Source organism: Dreissena polymorpha, chromosome 15 (assembly GCF_020536995.1).
Source record: "Dreissena polymorpha isolate Duluth1 chromosome 15, UMN_Dpol_1.0, whole genome shotgun sequence".
Classification (NCBI taxonomy): domain Eukaryota; kingdom Metazoa; phylum Mollusca; class Bivalvia; order Myida; family Dreissenidae; genus Dreissena; species Dreissena polymorpha.
This window is the reverse complement of record NC_068369.1, coordinates 20,510,930-20,533,303: the sequence shown is the minus strand read 5'-3', so window position 1 is coordinate 20,533,303 and position 22,374 is coordinate 20,510,930. Positions and strand designations below refer to the sequence as shown.

The following is a 22,374-nucleotide window of genomic DNA, read 5'->3' as shown; positions in this document are numbered from 1 at the left end:
TTGAATAATTGTTCATTGTTTTTTTCATTCTGCCTCTTCTAACCATGTAAAGGATGGCCCCCACCTTGACCCTGTACTGACCTGTGGGTCATTTTTATTTTCATATGGGCTGGGATGGTCATGGAAGGAAGAAAGTGTAAGATATTGAAGGGACTTGTTCACATATTATGTGAGAAGGTTGACTGACATGAGTCAGTTTTATAACTAAAAGAAATTAATACAGCAACAAATTTAAATTAAACAAAAAACAGACATATACCGGTAACTACAAATTATACAAATATATAGCAGTACATATTGTATGGTATCGTAATATGCTTTTACTGTTTTTTAATCTGTATATTATTTTAAGTAGGCATGTTTAAATAGACATGCGTATCTTTGTTAAGTATTTATTTTATGTCATTTCATAAACTGTATTATTTCCGTTTTTAAACCGAGACTGTACGATTTTTTCAAATATTAATGAATTTATATAAAACGTGTAAAGACTTATTATACATATATTTCAATATAAATTAAAATAAAAGTTAAAAAGGACATGTGTCGAAAAATGCGAAATTAGCCTGATATTTAATTCTGAAATCGACAATGTCTGTACAGTCGAGTTCGCCAGCATGTATATCATGCATGTACGATGTGAATCTAAATTTTGTTTTACGGATCATTTTAATTTCCTGCAACGATATATATTCATACGACACACGAACACTAAATCTGAACCTAATAAAAAGATGAATGCTTCGGTTATTGAAGGAAAATATGTACGAAATATATTCGTCACAATCGGCTCGGGGCGCTAATTTGTCTTTGCTGCATTTAATGAAATTCGTCTTCAATGTATATTTTTTCTTGCCTATTTTGCGTTATTGAAACATATTTTAATCAACATATTACAGTTTAACACATACAAAAATCGTATAGTCTCGCTTTAATAATATTTCTTAAAATAAATTTCGAACGTTTTTACCAATTTATGTAATATTGTTCCATCTTAATCTGTAAAGAAAATGACACTAACACAGAGCATCAACAAGAACGATCAAGAACGTGTCCTTTAAATGTTGCTCAATCTGTGTCAGTTTGCAACATGTATGGGGAAACATTGTTGCCTTGTTTTACTGATAAGGGATTTGATTACAGAACATGAATATATCTTTGAAAATTTTCTATAAAATATGTGTTCGTCATTTTCAGTAAACATCATGGATATTGCTGGGCCAAGTGTGAGGTTGACCGTTCCAAGGCGGTGACCCAAGCATTATTTTTATATATGTTTATGTTGTTTTGTATTGTGCTGTGTTGTACTATTTGGCAATTGGTCACTTGCCTTAAATTAATGACCAACTAATTGCATGTCACTAACATGTAATACTGCTCCAGCACCTGGAGTTTCACTTCTTTATTTTCAATAAAAAATTTAAAGATATTATGTTATTCACTTCAGTAAACATATAAGAACATTGATTAAAATATTCTATGTCTTCAGATTATCCACAAAAAATGTGTTTATCATAAATCATTAGATTAAATCATTGATTAAAACAAATAAAACGATGCGCACACTATGACAAGTTTTGTCCACCAGTATACTTATAGACATAAAGATTGATGTTTTTAAACGCACATTCCAATGACGTCATACCATTTCTCCAATTTATGATAACTGGAATATTTACCAATTAGGTTTTCCGCATTCTTCACGTTAAAAGTAAAACGTCGAATCAGATCAGTCGTAACACCCTATGCCGTTATGTTTGAACATGAGACGTTCTTCTGACGTTGATATGAACTCTTTGTGAAAATATAAGCACATCTTTGGCATGTTAAACGTTTATTTGAAAATACATTAATATATGCACAGCTTTTAACATGCATTTTTCAAACTTTCAATGTGTAATGAACTGCTTGAATGCTATAACCATAAAAGTATACATCTGCAATAAAGCCTGTCTATAGTGAACATATCAAATGGCACTGAAGTCAGTGAGACATATACCTGTAATAGAAGTTTAAAATTAATTACTGCAAAATCAAAAAAAGATAAGCATTAATTTATTCCTGCCTTTCAAGTCCAAATTTGAAACATTTTAGTATTTTGATTATAATAGACAGCTTTTTACACACAAATATAATACCTTAAAATCTTACCTTTTACTGTAAAAGTAGTTTTCTTTGAAAACATCTTCTTTCTATATGAAAGAACTTTCAATGAGAAAGGCGTTGAAACAATTATATTATTTTACCATCATAGTGGGAGAACAGTGTCTGTTATCAACATCAACGCCGATAAAGTCATATTTCTCCCTATCTAATTACCCATTAGCACAATAGTTTGTGTTTTCTGTTGATATAAACCATATACAGTAATTCCTTTACAAGGTAAGGGCTTCATATTTTTTTTTTACCTTGAATAAGGGGCACAACTGGCTTATGTTGCAATTATTAAAGTGCACTTAAATCCTTTTTAAATCCTTTAAGTGCTATTAAAGCTTTCTTGCAGTCACGAAAAGGATAAAAAGCATTCTGGAAAACAAGGGATTTGTCGATAAGCACTTAGTGGACCTTGGTTCTGTCGGATATACTATGTTGTATACAAGATATGATTCCAGGGAATAGTGCAAATTGAAGAGTATTGGAATAGTTTTCTAAACGTGCAAAAAAGTGATTTTTGATAAAAAGTGCACTTACCACGTTCTGGCTCTAACCCCTCGAATTATTATACATACTAATTATTTCAGTAGTTGTTCTAACATCTATGTAACACTTGTTAATTGTCTTGTTAACATGCTTATATTTTCTAAAAAGTTCATATTGTAGTATACTCAATATTCAATTCGTTTGAAGCTTTACCTAACACGGGTCACTCTTGATCTCTTTAAATCACGTATCGAGCATATTCTTCATTGGCAATACCGACTTCATACACAAACAAAATGTACTGTTTTGCCTCAAAATATATATTAATAATTAAGAGCCAGTTATAATTTTCCTAACAATACGTATTGTTCGGAAGTATGAAACCCCTACTCAATTGGAGCTGTATTAACCGATATACAGGACACGCTACCTAGTACTTACATCGCCTAACCTGCGTCAACCCAATAGTTGCAATACGTAAGACAAACGCTGGTTTTCAACTTCGTTAACGAATGATAGCAATAACAACGCTGAAAACTATATTCTAAACGAGCACTTCCGACAACAATAACTTATAATATTAACTTAATTATTCTACATTGTATACAGTAATTACTTTCTATTTATGTAATTTACACATGATAGCAAACTTGTGCAAGTTATCTAAAGTATTACCGGATATTCTGTTCAAACCGAATGAAGTTTAACCGGATATAGTGTTAAATCCAGGCCATGGTCGAGCTGTTTATTTCCCTGTGATTCGAAATACTTGATACGAATATAAGACAAATCATATTCAAATGTACAGTCCATTAGTTCATTGACTTGTAGCTCTAAAGACAAATCGTCGTGACCTATCTTGTGTTCAACATGCTTCACTTCGCTGTGTTGACTTTAATTCTGGTTGTTTCAACTGGTAAGATTTTTAACTTCTTCTTTGTTCTAAAATATATAGTCTTTTTAGGATTTTCGGTATATTATTTTTTTTATTTATTGTTTTTATATTTTTATACATGTATCAATTTAAACATTGATTTGCTGTGTTCACGAGTGGATAAAAATCAAATAACTACCTATTTAATTGTATTGTGTATGTAATGCTTGTTCACCTATTGTGCGTGAATAATTGTTGTTCAGAACAGTTACATTATTTTTACATAGTTTACAGGAAGCATACTATACCTGAATGCATGGGTTATAAATGATTTTTTAACTTAATGTGAACTTCATGTTTTTTTATAAACATGCGAATAGTAATGTGCCACAAGAGCACGACACTGTAAAAACTAGTTTTGGGATAAGGGGTTAGTATAGGTCCGAATAAGGTATATTGCAACGATTTTCAGTATGCTGCCATGTTTCTTTAAAAGTGCGACCCAATTAATTAATATAGCTATTATTAATTAAACTTACTTTGCAAAGTAGACTTTATATCTTGTTTAACAAAAAATACCTACTTACTTCATGTTCAGGAAACACTCTTTAAGGTGGGCATTTTCCAATTAAAAAAGTGCAAAAAGGTTAATGTGTTTGTTCGTTGGACTCAAATAATATATAATTATAATCCATCCAATGTGCGCGTAAAATCTACAAATGAAATATACACTACAGTCTGGCCGGCGCGCTCAGTTGTTAGAGCACTCGAATACAAATCCGAGGATCAGGAATTTGATCCCATGCCAGCCACATAACCAGCTTACCTGTAACTTTCTCTGACTCAAAAGGCAGTTTTCAGTTGCTGGCATACGTTTGTTCACATAATAATCGTAAACCATCAAAACGGGAAAAAGCATGAGTTGGTTAACTGTCCGCCGTCATATAACTGATATAAAGTTGAAAATGGCAAATATCATACAAAAAAGTACAAAATAAGCTCATTAAAAAATTTCTTAATTTATATGAAAAATGCCCGTGCAAACGCATTTCGGTACTGGAAACAACATACACATGCATAATAGAATATAAAAATGATTATTGACTAACAGTTACACAGTAAGAGATGAGATATAAATTGAAAACTGAATAGGTTAGCAGGCATAAAATAATTGTATGGCAAGGTGGGAGTAAATGATTTTGCCACAAATAGAGACGCGTTCAATACTCATTTGCCAGCCCATGATAATAAGACACACATACTCAATTTATTTATGTTTTTAGGAAATTAAGTCGTCAATGTTTTACAACATATCATTTGCTATCATTTTTCTATTGTTGTAAAAAAATGGTCGGCTTTATTTTCAAGTACATAAACAAATCACGTATTGAGTGTTGTGACCAATATTGGAGATATAAATGCTACCTGAAATGATTAATGGTAATTTCGATTAAGCGAATAACAAACATATCCCAACCAATGTAAAACAAGCTAACCAGAAAAGCGATGGTTTGACGAAATCGCTGTATTGTTTGGAAATATAATTGTTTAATTGAATTGTGTAGCCAGAATAAGAATTTATCAAAGCGCTGAAGACACTGACAATCTTCGCTATTGCATAATCTTAGACGTAACTCATTTTTCAAGATCAGGTTATAGCTTTTGTATCGCAAGTCTGAAAAAAGCACAACCTATTCAAATTGATAAAGAGTGTGTCTTAGCGCAAAGGTCGAGATGCGTGTGCACTGTGTATCATCATATTTATGTTTTAGAGATATCTAATACGAAATAACAGCATCATGTCCTTTTTAGACGTTCTGAAGGCATAGGTTATAAAATGAAAATGCGATAATGAGAATCATTTATTATAAAATACAATTTGCATTCACCATTATATTAAATGAACATTGTTGGAATTTCGAATACGTATCACACGAAGAACAAAGTTTCATGATGAAAATTCCCTTTACAAAACTTCTTTTGACACCATATACAAATTCAAAATTTACAATAAGACCTTCAATGATCTTAACATAACGCCAGCTGACACGAATGCATACATTCGGATATTTTATAGAAAAATCCTCTAAACTTAGGCAACATCACTGTGTCTGTGCACAGCGTAAATGTTGTAACATTGTTCAGTGTAAGGAATTCCGAACTACTTCTGCATAATCAAACTATACATAGACACAAAGTGTGGCCCAGTTACAGTAACGCGTTAAAATCATCTCGCAGAATTGCAGGGTCTGTAATTGGTCATTAAATCGCGAGGGGAAGACAAGACATAATTGACTACCGATAAACACAGTTTCGCTTTCAATATCAGAAAAAAACACACTCGCGAAATAGTATAACGATAAGTGGGAAATCGTTTCATTATCTAACCACACATGTTTGACTTACTCGGTCAGCAAGTCTGGAAATCGTTCCTGAACGCCTGAAAACGCTATCCTTATTTGCCAGTTTGCTATATTTGCTATTTTAAATTCAATTTTATATCGAAAAGCATTGTGCTTAAATGTGCCATTTACAATAAACAATTAAGTACTAGTAGACCCGCGTCATGCTGAAATAGGTATTATGCCATTGCGCCCATCATAGTTATAGCCAACCCAGCCTGCGCATCTTGCAGTCTGGTCAGGAGATACATAATGAGACATTAAAATCTAAGGGATTTTAAACGGGACAGAATCGCCTCTGAACACACTGCGGAAATGCGCAGGCTGTGCTTGAGCTACGCTGACTGGAACGCTATAGTTCCCATTTTCGCATGACGCGGCAATAAAATTGTGGTTGAAAGAATGCTGCGTGTTGATCAAATATTAATGTACGATACATTTCGATGGTGAAGAAAGAAAACTGCGTGTTAATCGAATATTAGCATACGATATATTTCGATGATGAAGAAATAAACTCGTGCGGGGAATATGCAAAATTGTGAAATAAAAACATCATAGAACACTATCAATGAGGTTGCGCAACAGACGCGTGATAGTGTATTAGTCTATCTATATCCCTTGTTGATCAGCAGTACTTTAATTGTCCCTTTTCTATAAATAGCCTCAGATTTCAAATAACCCTTGCTTCGCAAAATACCACGTGATAAAGACGCAGCAAAAAGTGGACTTTTTTAATAATTCATAAGCATGCTCTTCCGCGACACGTATAAATCAAAAATGTTTAATGGTGTTTTTTTTATAAACGCTTCGTTCAAAAATATTCCAAGTAACACGATATTTACATTATGTGTCAATTTGCGACTTAATAAAGTCAAAGAACTGAAACTTCTAAATATAAATGGTGAGCTTTTTCTCGGCGCGGATGCGGCAGTTATCAGGTTTGGGCAAAATTAGCAAACCTGGCTTGCAAAACGTGGTATTAACCTTAATTGTTCGCAAGCGAACAACTGATAAAAAGATATAAACGAAGATATGCCTTTTAAAACAATACCACTAATAAAATGTTATTTGACAGATAAATTATAATTTAATTAATTATATAAAAAAGAGAGTTGATAAAACACACCAATTCAATGTTCAACAACTATTATAAAAGGAACAGTTGACCGTATACAATTTAAATGAGTATTTGAAAGAAACGTTTTCACGACAAAAAATACAAAAAAGCAACAAAAGTTTAAGAAATATTGAGTTAGATGAAACAAAATATTTCGAATCAATGATTACAATATTCAAAATTACATTTTTCGCACTGAGCTTCATACAGTGTTGACAATTAGATTAGGAAACTGTAAAGAAATACCTAATATGTAAACAGTATTGAGCGTACGAAGAATTGTATGCATTTGAATCTGTGTACAGAAATAGCAAAACATACAAGTATTATTTGGTGCTCCCAAAATATAAAAGTACCAGGATATTGTTCTCCAACTCTCCATTACATGATGCTAGTTAGAGAAAAGCTGTAAATAAAAAATAACAACATTAAGGACTTGCTCAACGCTGTGTAAGTTATATATATATATATATATATATATATATATATATATATATATATATATATATATATATATATATATATATATATATATATATATATATAAACAGACATTCTCTACTGTAATAGGAAGAGATTTCATGTAAGTAAAAAGACAAGTTCCCTCTTCACAAGAGCCCCGTTTTCCTTCAGTTTCATTCCACAAAAACCATGTCGAACTTGCGTTTTGTAAATAATAAAAGAAAAAATTGTAACAATTGAGCTTTCTTTTATAATGAACTTTACTCACAAGAGAACATGGAATCGGTAAAACAGCGTCTAGATCAAAACAGCGTCTAGATCAAATGTTGCAACATGGTATGACTTGTCTTGTTTTGCACGAGACTTATTCAACTCTTTTCATCTCTAGCTCTGTTTTTTCTTTTGATATGGTATTCAAAAGCAATTTTCAAATCGGTGGTTAGCTCGCCTCCTATCTCCTTATTTCTATACACAGCGCACGTCTGAAACTGGTCCTTCTTGGTTATATGGAATGAATAGTTAAACTCCTCACAGAAAGTTGTACGATACATTGAACTTGATATGTATTGCCTTCCCGTTTCTTTACAGTTTTCTTTGTATAATTAATACAATTTACTAATATTTAAATCAGATCGTAGAAAACGCCTTTTAGTGTCTTGGCGTGTGTAATGTGCTTCTACAGTAGTAAATGATTATATATGATTACGAAATCTTCTATGATTGCATCTGGGGTTTTGTTATGGGGAAGTGTGCTTTCCACGCCTGTCAAAGGAAGCAAATGTTCCTGAAGATAGTGAGTTCAGTGCTGTATCTATCATTCTGCCACCAATAGCTAACGTCTTCTGGAAGAAAGCTTTGCAAACACATTTCGTGATATACTCAGGTCAATGTATTCGCTGCAGAATACTTCTAAATCAGGTCAATGTGGTCATTGCATAACACAACTAAATCAGGTGAATGTATGAGGGTATGGCAATTAAAAAAAGTGCAATGTTGCAGATAATATTATAACAAGTATATTGCCTTTCTAAGTTTTTCTTGTCAGCATGATCGTGGCAGTCCAACTAGTGTTTTCCGGTCAAAATTAGCAATGTTTGTATGAATCCGGAGCGAAATATACATAGGACAATTTGTTAGTGACTATCTGATATATCTGTTAAGTTGTTAACTCTTATCGTGTTTAAGTTGGTTGTTATTGTATCTATGAACTATGATGTTCAAAATAGCAATACTTAACTATCGGTCCTTCACAGTAAACATTTAAGTATGCTCTTTCGTTTACCAGATCTGCTTGTCGCTTCTCACAAGTAGTTATTTCCATTGATCTTGACTGTGACGCCAAATTGTATGTGGTACTTACAGTAATATATTAAAAAGTAGACCAAATCCGGAAATATTGTGTATGCCCCGGCATTTACTGACTGAGGTATATAATGATTGACTCATCCTTCCATCTCTACATGGTTAACACAAAATGGCACATGTCATAAAATATCAATGATGTTTCCTACATATATCATACTTGCATGGTGGTTGTCCTTGAACACTATCAACACACCCACTCTATCCTTACCTCATGTTGCTGTTGACGCTGACCTACATTTGGCTCAGACTAATGAAGAGTCCAATCTCTTATTTAACCCTTTTCCACTTAGATACATATATGTACACAATTGTAGTCTCTTACAAAATACTATTAAATTAAATTCCTATTTAACAAGATGCAATTTGTATAGGCCTCATTTTCAACCAACCCTTAGATACTGATTAGCAGCGAACAGCATAAAAACCTGAACAGTCTGCGAGTTACTCGCAGGGTTAGAGTTCGAACGGTATTTTAGAACTTTTCTTTGTTGTGGCTAGTGACTAATTACTGACTTTACAATCCTGATCTAAACATCGAATCTTGTGCAAAGTATGCTGTCTCATCATGTGTTTTTTTAAAGTCCTTTTTTAGACAGAATTTAACAATCAACACCCTACCAGCTCACCAGCTCACATGGAAATATGTATAATAGGTGCCCAATACACATAATTATGTATCTTTATCAAGACATGGCAGTGGGGAAAGATTCGTGCTAAATATCATTTAACATATATTTCTATGAAGTCAGTCAAGAGCCACTAATTCAGAAAACGGATGCAATTTTTATTGAGGGTGTTTGTTGACCTTCTTGTTTTACTGTAGCTGTCTTATCCAGAGGTTTTGACCTAGATTCCTTTCCATACTTGTATGCAGCGACAAAATTGATGGCAGATATAATTGCGCACATGTTCATGTTTTTTGTATGTTCATGCTATTTGCATCTTTCTCCCATGTCAACAATAGTAGATTTCACGCAAAATATCTGCCTTCCATGTAAACTTAAGTAGATTTTACGCAAACAAGTGAAGGCCACAATTTACTGTACATGAAATATTAATGCTAGACATTGTTTAATCTATAAAAAAAATTACTTGGCAATTTTGTTATGCTCTCTTCCAAAAACACTTTTATTAATTTAACATTCAGACTGGAGGAGGATGAATGGTAGATTGTTCTCAAGTGGTTCAATACAGAGTCATGAATGCATACGTCAACCACTAGTTAATAATTAGAAGTGTTCTTCTCAACAAGGAAGATTTTATTCTTAATGAGAAATGTTTAGTTGAAACTGAAAGTGATTTTTGAAAGACACACTCAACTTTACAATACCATCATTGTGAGTATATACTTGGAAAAAGTATCTTGAGTATGAAAACCACCAATGATTAAAGAGGTTTGTTTTAGAACATTCAGTTCGTACAATTATTATACAATTTTAAGCAAGCTCCACAAGATACTTTGCAAACTATTTGTAATTGACTGACATGTATAGTTTAATCATATAGAATACATACATGTGCTATGTTATCTCCAAGATCATCTATGGCAGTTTAGTACTTGCATATTTCTGCATATAAATTTTTTATCATTTGTTTTCAATGGTTTTTATACCTTAATATAAGCAATAATTTCCTTTTGCCTTATTAAAATGGAATGAGCAAACATTTTGGTTCAAATTGCAGTATAAAGTGGATTTTAACAAGTTTACAATTCCACTGCAATGTACAGAATCATTTTTAACGTTGCTTTAATTAATTATCATTCTTCCACCACCCTTACTTATTTTATGTAGACAGAGTTTGAAATTAAAAGTTATTTTGCGACAAATCATGTGGCTATACTGCAATACATTATGGAGTTATTCTGCTATCAATATAAAGAAGTGAAACTCCAGCTGCTGGAGCAGTATTGAATTCTCATTAAAAACAATAAGTAGGTCCTTTATTTAAGGTGTGTCAAAGTGTCAAGTGTCAAAACCTGTAAATGTTGTAGGGCTTTTTTCCTTCTTTGCGTGTGGCCTGGGTCAGCTATCTCACAGTTTTGATGCAAGCATTTCACAAATCTAATATATCCACACTATTTTACAAAACCAGCCTTTGTAAGTTGTTTGACATTTAACAGACATTTTATATTCAAAAGTACAATTCATCCGTCTGTCTGTCACAAACTTTTTAGAGCTATATCTCAGAAACTATTTAAGTTTTTTAACATTAAACTTCATAGGTGTCTATATATAAATGAGGAGAAGGAGGATATCAATTCAACGAATTTGCTTGTTGTTAAGGAATAACAAGTATGAAACTGGTGAAACCAGTGTTGTAACGCTAGTTAGGCTAAAAAAACACACTAGCGCATTGGAACGTCAGTAAATTGTATAGTAAAACTTGAGATCCTTTGTTTAAAAAGTCACCATGGGGATCCAGATTTGTTTGAATGAAGAGTCACTTTAAAGATACTCACAGTAAGATTTAAGCATGCACTTTTACAACGGAAATACCTTGAATCAGAAAGATCATGTGACGAAAGTGAAAGCACTAGAGTAATGTAGTACTGGCAGTGAGCGAGGCAAGGGCATTTGGAGTAGATTTTTGTATTCTTATCCGTTTATATGCTTAAATTTTCTTTAAAGCTTGAATAATTTCTTTTCAAATAGATTAAATTGCATTTTTATGAAATGCATTTTAATGTCAAATATTGTTAATATGTATGATTTATAGGGAATCCTATGCGCATGTGACATGGCACAATTGTTATTGAAAAAGGTTTCAAACTTGGAAAAATTATATGGCTTACATTTCTCACACGAAAATTAAAAATCAATGTATAACTAATGTGTCTAGCCACACAACAGAAATCACATAGACAAACATTATTTAATGTTTGTCAAAAGTATTGACTATGGATCATTGAAGATACAGTTAAACCTGTCAGAATTTAGTTGCTCATATGATGTATGAATTTATTGTTCGAAAGCAAAAGTGTTCAGCCAATGAAATTATTTTACTATACCTATGCATAAAAATCAACATTTTACAATGTCTACATGTATGTGAATATTGTTTGTAAAATTTTGAGGAGTTTGTGGCTAAATTTCTCACAATTTTGAAATTTGTGGGATTTGTTTTTCAAATAAATTGAGCGTCTCACTTTTACTTCACAAAAAGGAAAGAGAGCCCTCTGTTGTCATGGTAATTAAAAAATTCCCAGATGTTAATGTTCAGTAAAATGTTCCTCCTTAAATATGTGATATAGGAGACGTTTGACAAACATATCATTTCTGCATTCGGCCCAGTGAAACCACATTGAAGTAGTAAAATGTTCATACATAAGTTACCAAACCTGTTTACTTGGTATACATTTTGCATGATTAGCTTAATATTTTTATTGAATGTAATTTCCTCAAATAATCTTAAAGAACCTGACAAAAGTTATTATAAATTAAGTGTGTTGTCGTCATGAAAACAAATTATGTATTTTTGTGGGAAAAGGGCATAATATGTATAAACAATCATGTTAGATTTAAAATTATATATAGCTTACGTTGTTTGTTAAGGTAATCACCAACGGTTTGTTATTCTGATGCTTGTAATTAATTTCATTCATCGGAACTCAAAACCATTGGTGATTACCTCACGAAGACAATTATTAATTAGTTTCTAATTAACTCATGTCCACTTTGTCTGGGTAAATCAACAACACATGCAAAGTTTAAAACTTTCATGCCATCAAAGTCGGGACCTACAGGGATTTCATTACAGTTCATGACACCGACAGCAAAGTAGAGCAAAGTTACAGTACAGATCTAATAAAGCAAACTTCCGATTTTCGGTTAAGGCCAAATAAAATATAAAAGTAAAAATGTTTATCTCGACAATATTTAAATCAAAGTAAAATTTGGGCCAATTGATATCAAAAACCTGGTCAACAGGTTAAAGGTTACGCTAAAGTTGTAACAACTATAGAAGCTACCCTTATGACTAAATGTTGATCACATTTGATAAGTATTTGTATCATCACAATATCACAACAAAGATGAAATCTAAGTAAAGTGTATTCAAAACTTAGGTTACCATGTCAAATATAAGAAAAAGCTTATGAACACTATAAATGCTTTGATTGTTTTAACTTGAAATGAAATATAGCCTGAATGGATTAGGGTCGAATGGGTTATATAGATTTTATAAATATCAACATAATATTCAACATCAGCGCATTCAAAATGCAATGCCAATAGGTTTCATATTATATATATTGACTAACATCTTTGTTAATTATGATCCTGGAGTCTTTACATTCCGCACTCCAGGGACAACATCCTTTTAAACACATCGATAGACCAAACACTACTGATAACTTATTATATTCTGAACCGACTTGTCAATTAGGTGATGTAAATTGATGCCTATGTTGTAAATGCAAAGTGATTCTCTACAGCAGTTGTTTAAATGTGAATGCAGTGGTAAAAGCTGGTCACAAAACGAGGTTCATATAATTTGTATAACAAAATTAAGAGATTAATCGAGACTTACCTAAGTTGGAGGTTGATCACAATTTTATCGACTGCATACTGTAAAATCTTCTGTGCTTTAGTATTTGCCTTGCATCTTGTATTTTGGTTCTCTACTGAGAGTTAGCTAACGTGGTTATTGGCTTCTCTTTGTGTTGTCTACAATGAGCTTCAAATCTCCACTTCAACCACTGGGAAGATTCGAACAAACCTTCACATAAATGATCAATGGGTGATCCTCTATCAAAGTTGTTCAAAACGTTCCAGTAAAATGCATGTATTGATCATCACTAGTACGGTGGCATATAGGTGACATTCACTCCTTTTTGTTAATCACTCTTGTTTTACATTGCACTCCTCTTTTTTCTATCTCGTTCCAACGACATACTTACTTGAGAGAACGACCTACTAAATCGAACTCGAGGGAACAGTCAGCTAAGTCGAGTGAACGATATAGAAAAAACAGGAGTGCACAACTAAATGAAAGAGGCGTGCATTAGAAAAAGAGCGGTGCAGTAAATATATGAGGGGCGCATTAAACAAAAGAAGAGAGCATTTTAACTATCTCAAGGGAACGACTTACTAACTCGTGGGAACGAGAAAGCTCTGTTGTGGGACAACTTACTAAGTTAAGGGAACGATCGAGATAGAAAAAAAGAGTGCAAAACTAAATAAAAGAGGAGTGCAACGAAACAAAAAGCGGTGCAGTAAAGTGTTTAATGCACTTTCCTTTATTTAATGCACTACTCTTTTTTCATAATGTTTGCACTCTTCATTTATTTAGTTTTGCACTACTCTTTTTTGTATCTCGTTCTCTCGACTTAATAAATCACTCCCGCGACATAGTTAACTCGTTCCCTCTAGTTAGTATGTCGTGGCAACGAGATAGAAAAAAGAGGAGTGCAGTTTATAAAAAAGAGGAGTAAATGTCATCTCTATGCCACTGTACATCTAAATATGAATGCAAACATGTTTGTATAAATTTTGTTTATTCTCAATCATTTGATATTAACCTATTATATTTGTTTCAAAATACGTTTAAGCTTATTGATATATATTTAACTTTGCGTCGAATAATTGTTCATTGTTTTTTTTCATTCTGCCTCTTCTAACCATGTTAAGGATATCCCCACCTTGCCCCAGTACTGATCTGTGGGTCATTTTTATTTTCATATGGGCTGGGATTGTCATGGAAGGAAGAGTAAGTGTAAGTGTAAGATATTGAAGGGACTTGTTCACATATTTTGTGAGAAGGTTGACTGACATAAGTCAATTATAAAACTAAAAGAAATTAATACAGGAACAAAATTAAATTAAACAAAAAACAGACATATACCAGTAACTACAAATTATACAAATATATAGCAGTACATATTGTATGGTATCGTAATATGCTTTTACTGTTTTTTAATCTGTATACTATTTTAAGTAGGCATGTTTTAATAGACATGCGTATCTTTGTTTAATATTTATTTTATGTCATTTCATAAACTGTATTATTTCCGTTTAAAACCGAGACTGTACGATATTGTTAAATATTTATGAATTTATATAAAACGTGTAAAAACCTATTATACATATATTTCAATATAAATTAAAATAAAAGTTTAGAAGGACATGTGTCGAATAATGCGAAATAAGCCTGATATTTACTTCTGAAATCGACAATGTCTGTACAGTCGAGTTCGCCAGCATGTATATCATGCATGTACGATGTGAATCTAAATTTTGTTTTACGGATCATTTTAATTTCCTGCAACGATATATATTCATACGACACACGAACACTAACTCCGAACCTAATAAAAAGATGAATGCTTCGGTAATTGTAGGGAAATATGTACGAAATATATTCGTCACAATCTGCTCGGGGCGCTAATTTGTCTTTGCTGCATTTTATGAAATTCGTCTTCAATGTATATTTTTTCTTGCCTATTTTGCGTTATTGTAACATATTTTAATCAATATATTACAATTTAACACATACAAAAATCGTATAGTCTCGCTTGAATAATATTTGTTAAAATAAATTGCGAATGTTTTAACCAATTTATGTGATATTGTTCCATCTTAATCTTTAAAGAAAATGACACTAACACAGGGCATCAACAAGAACGATCAAGAACGTGTCCTTTAAATGTTGCTCAATCTGTGTCAGTTTGCAACATGTATGGGGAAAAATTGTTGCCTTGTTTTACTGATAAGGGATTTGATTACAGAACATGAATATATCTGTAAACATTTTCTATAAAATATGTGTTCGTCATTACCAGTAAACAAATTGACTGCATAATGTTACATCAAATACTGCCAGGAAAACAAAAGTCAGTTGAGGAAGCCAAGAAATCATGCGAGAATTTCTAGCTGCTTACCTACTCTGGAATGTATGGGTTTAGTTTTAACCTACGCCTTATATATTTTAATTTGAGTAAAGATTTATGTTTTTCAAATAAAAGTTGGTTTGCTATATTCTCAAATCTTTTTTTCTAAAAATTAGGGATGTAGTTGACACTTGTTCGTAATTTCATTTCATCGTTCCTCAAAAGGTTGTAACTTTGTTGCTCTGGTCTCTTCCCTACCATTGAGTAATTAAATGGTAATTAAAATGAATGCGTTTTGGTTTCCTTTTATTATTGTTTAATATGAGTTGCAATGCTATGAGGTTAAATTTTATTCACACTTATATGTAGCATGAATATTGCTGGGCCAAGTGTGAGGTTGACCGTTCCAAGGCGGTGACCCAAGCTTTATTCTTATATATGTTTATGTTGTTTAGTATTGTGCTGTGTTGTACTATTTGGCAATTGGTCACTTGCCTTAAATTAATGACCAACTAATTGCATGTCACTAACATGCAATACTGCTCCAGCACCTGGTGTTTCACTTCTTTTTTTTCAATGCAAAATTAAAGATGTTATGTTATTCACTTCATTAAACATATAAGAACAATGATTAAAATATTCTTTGTCTTCAGAATATCCACAAAACATGTGTTTATCATAAATCATTTGAAAAATAAATATAACGATCCGCACACTATGACAAGTTTTGTCCACCAGTTAATACTTTTAAACATAAAGATTGACGTTTTTAAACGCACATTCCAATGACGTCATACTGTGGATTCACTTATTTTAAGGAGGTCTCATTGTCGCAAACCTACCATTTCTTCAATTTATGATCACTGGAATATTTACCAATTAGGTTTTCAGCATTCTTCACGTTAAAAGTGAAACGTCGAATCAAATCAGTCGTAACACCCTATGCCGTTATGTTTGAACATAAGACGTTCTTCTGACGTTGATATGAACTCTTTGTGATAATATAAGCACATCTTTGGCATGTTAAACGTTTATTTGAAAATAAGTTAATAGATGCACAGCTTTTAACATACATGTAATACAAGTATAAAATTAATTACTGCAAAATCTAAAAAAGATAGGCGTTAATTTCTTCCAGCCTTTACCTGTACTGTAAAAGTAGTTTTCTTTGAAAACATCTTCTTTCTATAAGAAAGAACTTTCAATGAGAAAGGTGTTGACACAATTATATTATTTTACCATCATAGTGGGAGAACAGTGTCTTTTATCAACATAAACACCGATAAAGTCATATTTCTCCCTATCTAATTACCTATTAGCACAATAGTTTGTGTTTCCTGTTGATATAAACCAGATACAGTAATTCCTTTACAAGGTAAGGGCTTTATATTTTAATTTTTACCTAGAATAAGGGGCACAACTGGCTTATGTTAAAATGATTTAAGTGCACTTAAATCCTTTTGGCACATGTATTACCTCTCAATATGAATAACATATTGTGCCAAAAAGACTTAAGTGCTATTAAAGCTTTCTTGCAGTCATGAAAAGTGCACCATGGTTCTGTCGGATATACTATGTTGTATACAAGATATGATTCCAGGGAATAGTGCAAATTGAAGAGTATTGGAATAGCTTTCTAAACGTGCAAAAAAAGTGATTTTTTGATAAAAAGTGCACTTACCACGTTCTGGCTCTAACCCCTCGATATTATAGATACTAATTATTTCAGTAGTTGTTCTAACATCTTTGTGCATAATATACCTAATATAGAAACTAGAAAGTAAAGTGTTGACACAATGCAATTTTAATTTTTTTATAAAGATTTTAAGGAACCGGGGAAATGATAGGTTAAATAATAAAGGAGAGGGGAAATTTATAATACATTTGTAATTCGAAAGAACTAAGTAAATGCACATATATCAGTGTAGTATCGTCATTTATTACGAAATATCCCGAAGGACAAGAAAACAGCAACATAATGTACTAAATAGTAGCAGTAGTAGTATTAGTAGTAGTAGTAGTAGTAGTAGTAGTAGTAGTAGTAGTAGTAGTAGTAGTAGTAATAGTACTAGTAGTAGCTGTAGCAACAGTAGCAATAGCTACTACAATAAAAATGTAATATCCGGATATTATTCAGATAACCATATAGTTCGGCAATATCGGCAGAAATACGCAGTCTTATTTGTATATTCTGTTTGTAAAAGTCATCAATTAATAATGAGTTATTATTGCCGTAAATGCAATAATATAGCTTTTGAGGAATTATTACAGGTTAAATTTTCAAACTCCACAAGAAAATCACTGGTAAAGTACTAGCTTTTTCACAACATTACAATATTCTAAATTGGGTGATGGTTACTCAGCATATGCCTTTATATTCATAGCAGCTTGTATTAAAAACTTTAAAAGCGTTGAGCAAGACCTAAATGTTGTTATTTTCAGCCAAATTTTGTTTAACAGCTTTTCTCTAACTAGCATCATGTAATGGAGTGTTGGAGAACAATATCCTGATACTTTCATATTTTTTAGAGCATCCTAATGTATGAATTATATTCCCTTTACATGCCGTATCATGCTTAAGATGGCAGACTGATAAAAAAAATACACAAAATATATACATATATGCCCTTTTTACCATATATTCTTGTTTCGCAGTCAAAATGTATTTTTTTTATTCTTTAATGAAAATTGACCGCTATAGTCTGCAATAAAATCCATTTTATGTTAAAATTGTTAATCACAAAACAATAACAACACACTATTTTGTCTGTATTATCACCCACATACAGTCCAAATTGACAACAACGTAAACTTGGTAGGCTCAGGTTGCACTAGGATCTGCAATATTAATTATGTCAAGATAAAAACTGATGACAGTAAAAAAGTGATTATTTCAGAAAAATGTACATTTCAGTAACACATCATTTCAGTGTTGACCACTCATCATTGTCTCAGTGGTTATTGTTCTTTTATTTAACTGAATCGCTGTGAAAAAAACAACAATTATTAATTCAATGATATTCAAGCTGCAAACACGATGATTGTGTTCGACATAATTTACGCTGAACCCTCCATATATGAACAGTGAACAGAGCATTGTCAATGTTTTTAAATTAAAGTAATTAAATAAAGTATAATGCTTAATAATTACTTGACCATACATGTTTTTATTTTCTGCACAATAGTAAAGGTTAACGAAGCTGGTTACGAGGTTATTTATCTCCTGGCATGGATGCTTCATCAAGGGTGTAAACTGTTTTCCATCCTGTAACATAAAACATTTTTCTTCAAATACAAAATTCTGTGTTTGTTTTTTCGTAACATCCTTATACCTTTGTATAATGATAATCATATATTTTGATACAGAAAATCTTAAAACAAATTTTTAACAATTAAAAGGCAAACAATAAAGAGTTTTACGGCATCATACCTGCTAATGAAGTGCAGACCATTTGGTGTTTGCAACAATATTTAATTTCTCCCAAACATTTGATTATACAGCATTTAAATTGTCTTAATATGGAAACTCTTGCTATCTGTTTACAATTATCACTATAAAGCATTTAATGACAAACCTATACATGCCAAAATCCTGTGAAAGGGTCCCTTTAATGAACAATTCATTTATGTTGTCATTACCATTGGAATAGTCATTGCTTACAGGCCTTTGAGAGATTGCACATATATTTGCATCAAAATTTAATAATACAGCCATATTCTGTTCACAGTCTGTAGGCTCAACGGTTAAACAATCATCTTATAATACATAAAGTGAAAGTAGAGTACTTTGAGGGTAATGTACTAACTTAATTGTATCAATGGAATGTAAATACAATTAATGTCAATATAAAAACGTAAAACAACAAATAATAAATTGAGACGGGTTTTATATTTTGACAGGCATACGTAAACATTGAATCAAATCGTAATAAGGAGAGCCAAAACGGGTCATACAAACATGTTTGATGAAACAAATACATTTTACATGAACCCAAATACAAATTTTGCAAGTTGTTGAAGTAAAACAAATGACAATCTATGAAAACCTACATTGTGACCTCTCATATAAAACTTTTGACAAGCTTTCATTTATTCAAAACTGCACCACAGCCGAGCGTTGGCCTATGCGGTGCTCTTGTTTATCACATCTAATTTTAGCTATTTTTTTAAACTACCCTCATAAGCCCATTAGAAAAAAAATATCTTTGTCATTTTCAATATATATAATAATAGTGAAGACGTTTCCATCCCAAAGTCTCAATATTTTGGGATGGAAACGTCTGGGGAGGAAACGTCTTGGGAGGAAATGGTTTGGGGTGGAAACGTCTTACATTCTTCTCATAGTATAGGCCCTCCTCACTGGCTCGTGCCTTTGATGAAAACCCCTTAAAAAGTAATGGACAGTTATTATGTTTCCATTTGTTTAGTTTTAATTTATTTGCTGTTTATCAAGGACTCTTACGAGGAACTTTCTCATGATTTCTGGTTTTCATTTGAAAGAAGGTAATGTTTATCCCATGCCAATATTATGATAGCTTGTATATCCATAGTAGCTATCGGCCCTCTTAATGAATACATACAATTTTTGCAAGTGAACAAATACAAAAACACCTATTTATTATGTTATTGTGTTATTTGTCGATCTATAGTTAAATGTGTTTTCTTGGACATAACAACGCAAACCAAATAACAATATAAACCAATCAGAAAGACCGATACTATGATAAACGGTGTACATGATAATGTTTACTACATGAGTACATGGGGCTAAGTCTTGTCTGTATTTTGGCAAAACATAACGGACTTAATACAGTTTTGTGGTTATGTCCAAGAAAACACATTAAACTATAGATTCACGTACACATTTCTCAGCAAAATATGTTCACTTTTACCTATTTTTTAAATCAATTTTTCTTTGACAAGACATAAAACTCCAAATAAATTTAATTTAATTAAGCTTCTTAACATCTAATCACAATTTAATGTAAAAAAACAACAACATTTAAACACATACACAAATCTAACAGAATTCAAATACATACACAAATCAAACAGGGAATAACAGGCAAGGAGTACCATCTTTACCCCCCCCCCAATAATAAAAATCGTGTGGAATGGTGTGAACGATATTTAAATATAAGGGTGCAGGATCACGTGAATTTCTGGGGTTCACCTTTTTAATTTTATAGGATTTAACACGACGGTAAGTGGTGCTTTATTTTAAATAAGAACTGAGAAGAAGTTTACTTAAGAACTTCAACTAGTGCATAAAAGACAGATTTTTAGCTCGACTATTATATATGAAATATATATAGTGGAGCTATCGTACTCAATCCGGCGTCGACGTGAGCATGAGAGTGAGAGTTGGAATGTTAAAGTTTGCGTACCACCTCCAATATTTTCTATGTCCCTTGACGTATTTCTTTCATTTTATGTATACTTCTTTACCAACATGACCCCAATCTATAAACAAGAGCAGACAACTGTAACAAGCATTTTGTAAGAATTATCGCCCTTTTTCCACTAAGAATAAGCATAATATGATAATAGGTGCTACCTAATTTACGGGCAAAAGCTTAATTTTTTAAGCTATTTTTAAAATTGTACTCACAACTTATCTTGCAGGCTGCGCATGTTCATTGTTGTGTTTGAAACTGGTTATGAGCCCTGGTCTATGGCGAGACTGAAATTGGAAACACACAACTTAGAACATTGAGGATAATAAACAAGTTTAAATCAATAAACAATTAAATAGTAAGCAGATTTCAAGTATAATTAAAGAACAATAGTCAATCACTTGTTATTAAATTTATCACAAAACATTTTAAAGTAAGTTTTGTACCTACCTTTGCTTCGTGATGTTTTAGTCATTCGGTAATTTTGTACTGTGTGAGAGCATCCTGTTTCCATGTTGGTCTTGGTGAGTATTTGTGTTTTATTGGTTTTGGTTAGTGACTGACATGTCACCCACCAGCATTAATTTCGCATGGGCAAAATTTAGATACTTAATTAATACTTTTAATGTATTTTGGTAATCATTAAAAAAGGTAATGCATAGGAAAATTATGTATGTGTGTACAGTTAGAGTTTGTTGTAAGAGTATTATTTGATTGTTTTAATTGGATCCGGCTAGTGACTGACATGTCACCCACCAGATATGTAAACTTAAATGTTAATGTGACATTTGATATTTGACCTATTTAGAAAGACAGACAGCATTGTTATGCAAATTAATAATATTTTGTGTATCATACGAAACACACAACAATAGCAACACTAACACAAAGATATCAAATAATGAAAAAGCAAAAACACAAGAATATGCTGATAAATTAAAAAGTATTTAAATTTATACTGTTTGTGATATTAACAAGGGTATTTATGGTCCAGAAAAAGAACGGGATTTAGGATATGTCCAACGTGGATCGTTTTAAGAACGTATTTAACTTTGCCCCTCTTGAATCTGTGGCAAAAATTATGTGATCCATGTTTTCTGAATCTACAATAGAAAACAAAAATATGTTTTAAATACATACAATATTGACCTACAGAAAAGATGCATTTGTGTTGACACAAACAGGACAAGGGCATTCAAATAATAGACAAGTATCATGTTTAGAAATTATGAAAACAAAATGTGTTTCACTTTACCAGCATGTTAGTTTTATTTGCAGGAAATCATTAA

At 32.1% G+C, this 22,374-nt stretch overlaps 1 protein-coding gene across 1 annotated transcript in view; it reads left to right on the top strand.

Moving 5' to 3' along the window:
• Positions 1 to 3,454: 3,454 nt before the first annotated feature.
• The window catches only part of LOC127859604 (uncharacterized), a 42,128-nt gene continuing 23,208 nt past the window's right edge, over positions 3,455 to 22,374 (top strand). Inside the window, exon 1 of the mRNA XM_052397104.1 lies at positions 3,455 to 3,556. Coding sequence (XP_052253064.1) covers positions 3,511 to 3,556 — 46 coding nt within the window. The 5' untranslated portion in view covers positions 3,455 to 3,510. The remainder of the gene's footprint in view (positions 3,557 to 22,374) is intronic.